The sequence below is a fragment of the Paramormyrops kingsleyae genome, chromosome 4 (assembly GCF_048594095.1).
Source record: "Paramormyrops kingsleyae isolate MSU_618 chromosome 4, PKINGS_0.4, whole genome shotgun sequence".
Lineage (NCBI taxonomy): Eukaryota > Metazoa > Chordata > Actinopteri > Osteoglossiformes > Mormyridae > Paramormyrops > Paramormyrops kingsleyae.
In genome coordinates, this window is record NC_132800.1 from 43,106,743 (window position 1) to 43,117,360 (window position 10,618).

General features: G+C 50.2%; 1 protein-coding gene across 1 annotated transcript; it reads right to left on the minus strand.

The window, feature by feature from the left end:
• Window positions 1-2,354: 2,354 nt before the first annotated feature.
• On the minus strand, window positions 2,355-8,786 carry hhla2b.1 (HERV-H LTR-associating 2b, tandem duplicate 1). The gene is made up of 8 exons (XM_072711419.1): window positions 8,633-8,786; window positions 8,091-8,286; window positions 6,060-6,368; window positions 5,339-5,620; window positions 4,457-4,777; window positions 4,060-4,179; window positions 3,319-3,372; window positions 2,355-3,221 (listed from the first exon to the last, which is right to left on the minus strand). Exons 2-8 carry the CDS (start codon window positions 8,158-8,160, stop codon window positions 3,169-3,171), a joined length of 1,209 nt encoding a protein of 402 aa, XP_072567520.1. The 5' UTR covers window positions 8,161-8,286; window positions 8,633-8,786; the 3' UTR covers window positions 2,355-3,168.
• Window positions 8,787-10,618: the final 1,832 nt, after the last annotated feature.

The following is a 10,618-nucleotide window of genomic DNA, read 5'->3' on the forward strand; positions in this document are numbered from 1 at the left end:
ATCATCCTGCTACAGTGTCTCAGAGTAGCAATATTCATAGTACAGTAGCTGTTGTTGAAATACTTAAAATATTATATTCCACACATTTTGCTAGATATTTAGAAGTGATGCCTTGAGTTCAAAGGGAAAATCCAGCATAAATCTTTCATTTCATATGATGTCCAGTGCCTTGCAAAAGTATTCACCCCCTTGGTGTTTTTCCTGTTTTGTTACATTACAACCAGGAATTAATATGGATTTTTGCGGCGTCAGCACCATTTTACTTACACAGCAGGCATAGGTATTCACCCTCCATAATCAATACTTTGTTGAGCCACCATTTGCTGGTCTCATGGCGCATTCAGTTCTTTTCTTCCCATTTTGCTGTTAATTACAATTAACATTGACTGCGAAAGGGATATTAAACACAGATGTTTGGTGTTTTATACTATTGTTAGGGGGTACTAATTAAAAAGCACCCAATGAGATTGCTTACCAATGAACTTTTTAACTCAAAACTATAGTTTGAGTTTTGATTTATTAATACTTGAAATTAATGGTTTACTTAAAAATACTGATGGTTTTTAGTCAACAAAGGAATGAAGTAATGATTCCAGCAGGACAATGATCCTAATCATATTGCTAAAGCTACACTGGAGTGGTTTAAGGGGAAACCAGTACACTTGCAATATTTTTCCTGACTTAAGCAAGTGTCCCAAGACTTTCTGTGAGCACCGTGTACATCTCCACAGCTTTGTCTCTGACCTGTTTGGAGGCTGCCTTGGTCTTCATGTTGCTTGCTTAGTGGTGTTGCAGAGTCAGGGGTTTTTCACAAGATCTGTTAATACAGACGTCATGTGACAGATCATGTGATACTTTAATTGTACACAGGTGGTCCTTAATCAACTATGTATGTATGTATGTGCTCACAATTTTCCAGTTTTTTTTTTTTTTTTTGCTTTTTACTTGCATCATACAAGGCCAATATTTTGCATCATACTTAATTTGTGTTAATTTTACAGTTCCCTCGCGTGTGAAGGGGGTGAGATAAGCATTGTGTATGACAAGGAGCATTAACGAAGCTTCTCGGGTTTCATGTTTTTGTGACTGCCGTCGAGCAGCATTGTGAGAACACTATAGTCAGACTCCTGGAGCCAATGACAATTATTCAGCAAATAATGTGATAGCTATACAACTCAGTGCCTCTCCTATGGCTGTCGGGTGAACGATCAAGCGACAGAGTGTGCAGGTGAAGTGCACATGTGCCTTTAGATTTAGATTTAGATATCCTGTCTGTAAGCAGTGGAACAGGCGGCATGGCAAATGGCTTAGGGAATGTGATAAACAGCTTGAGGGGTGTGGCAAATGGCTTAGGGGGTGTGATAAACAGCTTGGGGGTGTGATAAACAGTTTGGGGGGTGTGGCAAACGGCTTAGGGGGTGTGATAAACAGCATAGGGGGCGTGGTAAATATCTAGTGGGTGTGGTAAACAGCGTAGGTGGTGTTGCAAATGGCTTATGTGGTGTAGTACACAGCTTAGAGGGTGTGGTAAATGGCCTAGGGGGTGTGATAAACAGCTTAGAGGGCGTGGCAAATGGCTTATGTGGTGTAATACACAACTTAGAGGGTGTGGTAAATGGCCTAGGGGGTGTGATAAACAGCTTAGAGGGTGTGGCAAATGGCTTATGTGGCGTAATACACAGCTTAGAGGGCGTGGTAAATGGCTTAGGGGGTGTGATAAACAGCTTAGAGGGCGTGGAAAATGGCTTATGTGGTGTAGTACACAGCTTAGAGGGCGTGGTAAATGGCTTAGGGGGTGTGGTGAACAGCTTAGGGGAGCCTGTGCCACCTGTTACACTTCCTTTATTGTCCTGATGTGCAATGCTATTAGTTGAATGTGGATTGGCAGCTTATCCCAGGGCCAGAGGGGCAGTGGGAGGAGGTGTAATGCGTGAGGACATGGGTTTGCAGTCTAAAGTTTCCTGGCTTCAGTCCCAGGAGGGATCTGTTGTTGCACCATTGAGAAAATTTTGAAATACTCTAGTGAAACATTGATCTCTTAGAATGTAATGAAAGCTGTGATAATTCAGTAAGTGAGCACATGCAGGCCATGATGGTTTAATACTATAGAGCAGGATGTAGGCAACCCTGATGCTGGAGTGCCAGTATCCAGCACATTTTGTACCCAACCTGGTCTCTGATGGACCACACCAAATCTTGGGCAGATAGTAACACATCAGGTAGAACATCCTGCTAGATACTGGCATTCCAGGATCAGCGTTGCCCTCCCTCGCTGTAGAGGATGTGATGATTTTATTTTCCACTTTGGTCTAATAAATCAGTCACTCGTGATTAATTCAGAAACAACCCCAGGACATGGATACTAATATTTATTTAATTTATGAATCATTCAGCTTATGAAGAAATTTACAGCAAAACCAGTCCCGTGGAGTGAAATGTCCCCCAAAAGCAGCATAAACATGGACATTCAGTCAGACAGAGGCATTGTTAGAGCAGCAGCTGGTGTGGCGGCTAGTGAACTACACTGCAGGAACTCACCCCAAAGTGTGTCAGTACAAATGTCCGCTCAGTGATATAGTGAATGTTTTAAGGTCCACAGAATATTTAGCTGCTAGGAGATGCAATTACTACCTGTGGGAAGATTCACCACAGCCTTGCTATGTGTCCCAATGGACTTCGGCAGAACCAGCAAAGGCACATCCGGCAGTCAGCACAGTCAACACAGATAGCAGTCAGCACAGGCTGTCAGCACAGATAGCAGTCAGCACAGGCTGTCAGCATAGGCTGTCAGCACAGGCACAGATAGAAGTCAACACAGGCAGTCAGCACAGATGGCAGTCAGCACATGCAGCAGTCAGCATAGGCACAGATGGCAGCTAGCAGAGACAGTCAGTACAGACGGCAGTCAGCACAGGCAGCAATCAACACAGACAGTCAGCACAGACAGCAGTCAGTGTGTGAGTGAGACAATATGGAAGCAGGAAGCAGCATCATCCAGCATCCGTAACAGAGAGTGCTTGAAGCCCAGATGTGGCTGCATCATGTCAGAGGCCGGTCCACCACGGGCCCCACTGGAGGCGGGAGGCTGGCATTGGGTAAGTTTTGGGTAAAGTCCGTGGGAGCGGAGGCTGGAAACTTCCCCAGTGACTTTATCCTGTTGGAAATGTTTCAGGCCACAGCCAAGGGACTGCTTTCCTGGGGGGTGCCGTTTTCTCTGTGACCTGTCAGTGGGAGTGGCAGGGGAGGACACATGCTGTCAGTGATCAGTGAAGGGCTCCAACATCACAGGTGCGAGGGCGAGCCGGCAGTGGTGCTCACCTGCTGTGAACTGCCTCATCTCCGTGGTCTCGGCCGGTGGGTGTGAATCACCATCTGAGGATGAAGGATGGACAGCAGCACGTCAGCCTGGTGGCACGCGGCATGCGCTGGCCTGATGTGCTGCAGACACGGCTGCCTGAGCCCAACACAGCATCTTAATGGCCTGTTGGGCCACCGTGAAGCACTGGACGGGTTTGAAGGCATCAGAAATGCCAGTGTCTGCTTAGCCTGTCCAGTGTTTGGGTCTCAGCGTTTCCAGACACTTCGGGAAACTGCCGGTTTACATGTTAGACTGACACCCGCAGGCAAATGATTGAAACACTAATGACAATCAAGACACTTATATCTCTTCTAGTCCAGTGGTTCTGAAATCCCCTGCCAGAATGTTTTCATTCCAAACCTACCTTAATCAGGCTTATATGGTCCTTAATAGGCTAATATCAAAAGTGGCAGGTTGAAAGCAGTGTGGGTTGTAATGAAAACATTCTGGCGGGGGCTCCCCCAGGAACAGGATTGAGAATCTAGCCAAGGTGGTTACCATAAGGGCCACCTTCTCTTTTATGAGCCTGATTTAATGCTAATTGGTGACTAACTTGGCAATCAGACCTGGGTATGGCAGCACCTGCTTCCAGTCCCTTGTTTCCCCCCCTCTGCACTTAATGTAATAGATGCACTGGGTGCGGTTTGGCACTCTCCCTGTCGGCAGCAGGGCATCTGAGGTGCACTCTTTTCTGGCGTTACCTTTCTTCTTGACGCACCACACGGCGCCGACGCAGAGGGCGACGGCCACCACGGCGATGCAGATGAGCCAGAGCCGGGACTCCCTGCCTTTCTGCACCCTCTCGTCCGGCTCACTCACACCTGTGGCACACGGAGTACAGTGTGGCAGCTGGAGCCGTCAGGCCTCCGTCTCGGACGGGTGACATCCATACTGCTGCCTGTCTGCTATGCACAGCTGGCATGTTCATGTTTACGGTGGATAGGTCACACATCAGACCATAGAATGGGGACTGGAGCTCTGCCCCTACAGCCCTTTTCTGCTGACAGTATGAGCTTCGAATCCCTGTGATGATGGTTGCACTGATTTCCTTGGGTGGGGTTGCAGAGGACCCCATTCCTTTGGCTGACATGTCCATACCTGAGATGGCGCTGACATTGACGCTGGTGTATGTCAGATATTTGGTCCTTGGCGTGGAGATAATGCAGATATACATCCCCGTTTGTGCTGAGCTGCCCAAGTCCTGCAGGTGCAGTGAGCCATCTCCCGAACTAGCCCAATTATGGTCCAAATGGGCTCGTTTGCCCCAGTGGTTGGTGACATGCCGGGTCAAGCTGTCATACGTGAGGATGATAGAGAGCTGCCTCTGCCTCGTGAAGCTCCAGGTGAGAGTGAAGTTCTGCAGGTTTCTTGGGGCAGTGCAGGGGATTGTGACCTGGGTGCCCTCTGTGGGCCTCATCTCTAGGGAGAGAAGAAGGCGCTTGTGATATGGCCAGTCAGTCATTTTGCCATGTGGTGAAATTGTCTTCTGCAGACGAGGCACTGACTTCTGTCATTGAGAACGAGTTTGGTGTAATTGTATCTTTCACAGGTACACTGGTCTGAGTGTAGTTCATGGGAGTCTTAGACAAAAATGTTCTGAGGGAAGAATAAAAAATGATTGGTTCAGAGAGATAACCAATCAGATTGTAGAGGAAGTGGGTCCAAGCAACTCGTGGAGGAGGGACCATCCAATCAGAGGTCTTGGTCCCACCTCCTCTAGTTGTTTGAACCCACCTCTCCTACTATCTGATTGGTTATCTCTCTTAACCAATCATTTTTTATTCTGCCCTCAGAACATTTTTGTGTACATAAAACTCCCATGAGTGTGAGTGTATTACTTACTCAGGTCAACGGAATGAGAGTGTCTTACTGAAATGTGACTGCACACAGGTATCTGTATGTCTTATTGGGGCAAGCATATGTGATTGTATCTCCCTCAGGTACATGGTGTGAGTGTACATGGCTAAGGAAAAGGTCTACCTGTGTCTCTCAGTGAGGCCATCCAGGTTTGGCTGCCATAGGATGTCTTGATGGTGCACGTGTAGGTGTAGCCAGAGCCAGTCTTAGGCCGATTCAGCCTGCTCTCCACAGAGTAGAGGCCCAGCTTGTTAGCTGCCATGTGTGTGCTGGGCCTGAGTAGCTCCGGCTGCAGTGAGGGCTCCGTGGACCAGCTCAGATGTGGGGCAGGATAGACATCCTGAGAAGAGCACTTTACTGCTCGACAGTCGCCGGTAATCTCCAGAGTCAGTGACCTGAGGGGGGCTGAGGGGCATGGGAACAGTGAAATGGGGATCAGCATTACAGAGATCCGAGTTACTGGGATCAGCGTGATTGGGATTCAGCATTACAGATATCAGTTTTACCAAAATCAGCGTGACAGGGATCAGCATTACAGAGACCAGAGTTACCGGGATCAGCGTGATAGGGATCAGCATTACAGAGATCAGTGTTACAAAGATCAGCATTTCAGGGATTAGTATGACTGGGGTCAACATGACAGGAAACAGCATGGCAGAGATCAAAGTGACAGGGAACAGCATGTGTCATCTTCGGTCATTTATATATTTACGGTATATATAGTGTATATCTTCTGAGCTGAGTTATTGGCAGAGCTCCGTGCTGTGTTTATGGACTTGATAATCAGATACAGACGACCATGTTGTTTCAAGCCGGCCATAGTAGGGTTTCCCCTGGGACCCACCTTCCACCCTCACGATGACGATGGTGTCTTCAACCGCCCGGTCGGTGCTCACGGTACAGCGGTACCTGCCCCGATCCTGAGTGCTCGTTTGCTTGATCTGCAGGGAGGCGTTGCCGTGGGAGACCTGCTCCTCAAAGAGTGATGCCCGGTCTGCATAACTGGGCAGCAGCAGCTCCTCTGGGCCAGCGCCGAGCCTGAATGTGAGGAATAGGTCTTCCTGCTGCTGCCAGGAGACATTGACGCTACTCGCAGGTTCAAAGATGCAGGGAAGCAGGCAGTCTTGAGCGAAGGTGCAGGTCACCTGGATGTCTGACAGAGGAGCACACGCTCTGATCACACGACAGCCACTTCAAAAACAAGGTGGGTCCCGTCTCTCACAGCAAAGGGCCACCGAATACCTTCAGGGAAGCAGAGACAGTCTGATTGTTCTCCACAGGTGTGTTTACTCAGCAGGGTGCTGTGTAACTGCATGTGAATACTCTCGGGTCTCCTCCACTGTGTGACGTGGGCCTTTCTTTTGTTTAACACTAAGCGGCAGCGACATGACTATTCCCAGCTGTGTCTGTGGCTCCAGGGGAAAAGATCCTTCTGAAATTTAATTTTCAAAGTACTTTTATCTTCATTTCTGTGTTCCTTTAATGCAGATCACTTCATTTGCTCAGTTCAAGGAGATGCCTGGACTTTGTGTTACATTTGTCAGGGTAATGTGGTTGATTGTGATCGTGTGTGTTGCTGTGTTAATGCTTGGGTAGATGCCTCTATTGTAAAACAGGCCATGTGCCTTTTGGGATTCACCCGGGCTGTGAGCTTAGCTCGCTGGCTGTTTGGGCTCTCCTTTTTGCTTCCTGTAGCTCACACACACACTAACCACACACTCCAAACAGAGCCTCATCAAGTCAAGTTATCTATTGTGCAACATTCTGGGCCCATAAGCACTATTCCGCCCATCTCACGGAAGGAGTTGTCTGGGGAATCGAGTTTGGTTTTTTGCCGACTGAGCCGACGTCGCACCGTTTCTGTTCGATTAGTTAACTACGGATCAAGCAGAAGATGGATGGTGGAGCCCTGAAGCAGAGGGACTTGCTGCTACATTAGCCATTCAGCTCTCAACGAGAGAAGGGTGTAGTGAGGGTGGCAATGCAAATATTTATGTGTAAATGTCATGCAGTCTGCTGGGATGGTGTCACTGGCCACATTGAGGAAGTGAAGTCCAAAGTACAGTGAGCTGCAAAGAGCCCCACTGAGCTCAGCTAGAGTGACCTTTAGGCCCCAGTCATGCCATGAGGAGGGGGTCAGACATCACCCCTAGGAAGGACTGCCATGCAACGATTGCATGGCTGAATCATAAACAGCCTAATTAAAGCTCTTGTAAAACAGAGAAAATCGTTTTCTTCCTGAAAAAGGAAATGCCTGTGCCCTGGGAAGGCGTTGCCTGCTGGTGTTTGCCTCGCTGGCACGCTCTCCCAGTGTGGACTGCCCCGCTTGGGCCGGGGAGCTGCAGGTCTGAAGTGCAGTGGTGGGGTGTGACATGCCCCCCTCCGCGACCCCGCCCCAGCACGTGAAGGCCAGCTAATCGCGGGAGAGCTTTTCGGCGGCACCCTGCCACATGCCGTGTGAGGGAGTGCCTCACTCACATAACCATCCGACAGGTGGAACGTGTTGGGGCGCTCCGCCACTGTCCTGCCGGTTGTCTGCTGTGCTGTGCCAGCCCTCCCCACCTGTATGCAGTCCCTGTGTGCTGTGAGCAGAATAACGCCAAACCGCCCCCTCCCCCCAGTTTTGCTTGCAGTAACTGAGGTGTGACGGCGGCTCCTTCTTTCATGTGGCCCCCCCCGTCCCTCAGCAGGAGCAGACCGGACTGCAACTGGCTTTTCCGAAGCTTGATTTGTGGCCCTCAGTTAGTGCAGTCAGTGTTTCTCAGTGTGTTTGTGTCGCCTAGCAACCCCTGCACCGCCAGCCCGCTCCCTCAACCGAACCTTGTGACCCTCCCCGGTGGACCGCAGCTCCCCCTATAGGTGCCCGAGGGTTTACCTGGGGTCCTGCAGTCTGCGGTGGTGAGGATCCACAGGCAGACACAAGCCCGCACCAAGCCTCCCGCCATCTGGGGTCTGCTGCTGCTCCTCTGCACTGAAAGCGGCCCCTGACCTCAGGCTGGGCTCCTGGGGACAAGGGGACCCCAGATGGGAGTAAGGAGCTCTGTGTTCCCCAGCCACTCTGGGATCACCGGCTGTGGGAGTCAGAAGACACCGTTTCAAAGTGATAAGTGCCACATGCTAGCGATTTGGGCTTCCGACGATCCCCATGCCGGATGCCGAGCCCCGTTTGATCTGCCCTGTCAGTGTTGCAGCCAGGACCCGTCTAAGTTCGGCTCGCCACTGCAGCTCAGGGACACGCAGGACAGACGTTTCCCATCCCACCCGACCGGGACCCAGAGGAATGGCTGCAGTGCCTAAGTCACACAGCCCCATGCCTCCCGCCTTCAGGAGAGAGAGAGAGAGAGAGAGAGAGCATCAAACAGCCAAAGAAAGGAAGAGCAGGAGTCCGGTGTGGACGCCCCCCAGGGGGTGACTTACAGCAGTCCCAGGTCATCCAGGGGCAGCCTCCCTGGGCTGAGTGAGGCAGGTGAGCCGGGTGCCTCCTGTGGTGGTGGTGGCAGTGCTGGGTGTATCCGCGCGGCTGCCGGTCGAGGCACTGCTCTGCCGCTCTGTCCCGTGCCGGTGAACCAGGCTGACAGGTTATACGGAGGCCACGCCCCCCCCCCCCCCCTTCAGCTGAGGGAGTAATTACTCACGCCCCGTCCACTGCGAGGCACGTCAGGGTCTGTGCCGCACATGTGCAGTCATGTAAATGCCGGCAGTCGCTAGCTCGCTCACTCACACTCACAGACACACACGCACACACAGAGACATACACACACACACACACACTCACAAACCGGGAAGGAGCGAGTGAGTAAAGCCACACCCCCTCAGAGAAGCTTTTCTCAGGGAAACAGAGAGGCTCCTGCAGCCTCTGGGGTCTTTGCTGGTACCAGCCTTGTCCATCACTCTGCTGGCTCCCAGTGGGCTGTCTGCCTCAGCTCTGGTTGCCACTGGCTGTGTTCATGTGACCCGCAGCTCCCACGGCCATCATCGTGGAGGTTAGGCTCAGCGTCAGAGGCTGGGGCAGAGACCCTGTTACCCATGTGCTGGAAGGGAGCAGTCCACTTATCTGTCTCAAATGTGTCATGATACTATGTCTAATTCAGAACAGAATCCCCATTGTCTCCAGAGATGCAAAGACTGTCAGTGATTGGCTGCTTAACTGATCCCTGCTGAGTCCCATCCTCAGCTGGGTTTGCACTGACATGAGGCCACTGAGCGTAGCTGGCTGCCGCCGTCTACCAGTGCCTACTGCTGGCCACAGTAGGTAGTGTACAGATGTGCGGGGCTGTGCTTCCCGCTCAGAGAGCCCCCAGTGGCCCTGTGAGGGAGGGCAGGGGCATTGCACGTGCTGTCCCCAGTAAACCCGTAATCCCACAGATTAGGGTCACATGACCCCGTGTATCTTACTCCCGGAAGGATGCCATTTCATGATCAATTTCCCTCCTGGTGTGTATGTGTGTGTGTGGCTCAGATATACTTTATATTGTGGGGACCAAATGTCACAAACCTGTTATTTTTATGTTGTGGGGACCATTTTTTTCGGTCTCCATAAGGGGAAATTCAGCTATTTAAAAATTCCAAAAGATTTATTTGGTTACTTATGGTTAAGCTAGGGCTGGGTAGGGGTTAAGGTTGTCATTTTTGGGATTAGGGATTTGCCCAAAGAAATTAATGGATAGTCCCCACAAAAATACAAATGTGTGTTTGTGTGTGTGTGTCTGTGTGCGTGCGTGTATGCATATTTTTGTAATTATTACATTGTGGGGACCAGATATCCCTAGAATGTGGTAAAAACCTATAACTTTTTATGCATTTTTCAGTCCCCACAAGGAAAAGGAAAAATTTTATAAAAATAAAAATGTGATTGTCATTTTATAAAACTGAATGGACAGTACCCACTGAGATATGAATACATGGACTGTGTATGTTTGCGTGTAAACGCACAAAATACCTATACCTCTCCCTTAACAGCAAATGTGATTGAACCAGCCCAAAACACACACATTATGTTGATGATTATGTAGAGGGGCTTGCCTAGCACTGAGAGCCCGCAGAGTTGTGTGTGCGTGTCTGTGTGTCTATATGTGTGTGTGTGTGTGTGTGTGTGTGTGCGTGTGTGTGCGTGTCTGTGTCTATATGTGTGTGTGTCTGGCAGAGAAATCTTGCACCTTCAGGGCGACAAACTCTCTGTCCCAGCCCAGCCTGTCCTAGTCTGACCTGAACGTCTTTCATGGTGAGGGGGGGCTGAACGCCCAAAACTGGGTTAGGATGCTGCTTACTCTGCGTTGGGCCGCCCACTGTTCCGTGAGACTCCCTCTTGGCTTGTGGGTTATTGAAAGATTTCTGTAGATAAGGAGATTAGGGAATAATGCCATTCTTGTGCAACTGTGGGGCAGAATTGATATTGGGCTTTAA

Excerpts from the sequence above, each read along its gene's own strand:
- hhla2b.1 (XM_072711419.1), bottom strand. The coding sequence starts at position 8,160 with ATGGCGGGAGGCTTGGTGCGGGCTTGTGTCTGCCTGTGGATCCTCACC. Across the intron at positions 4,778-5,338 it reads GGCCTCACTGAGAGACACAG|AGATGAGGCCCACAGAGGGC; the intron begins GTAGACCTTTTC and ends TTCTCTCCCTAG. Across the intron at positions 3,222-3,318 it reads GATGAGGCAGTTCACAGCAG|GTCACAGAGAAAACGGCACC; the intron begins GTGAGCACCACT and ends TCCCACTGACAG.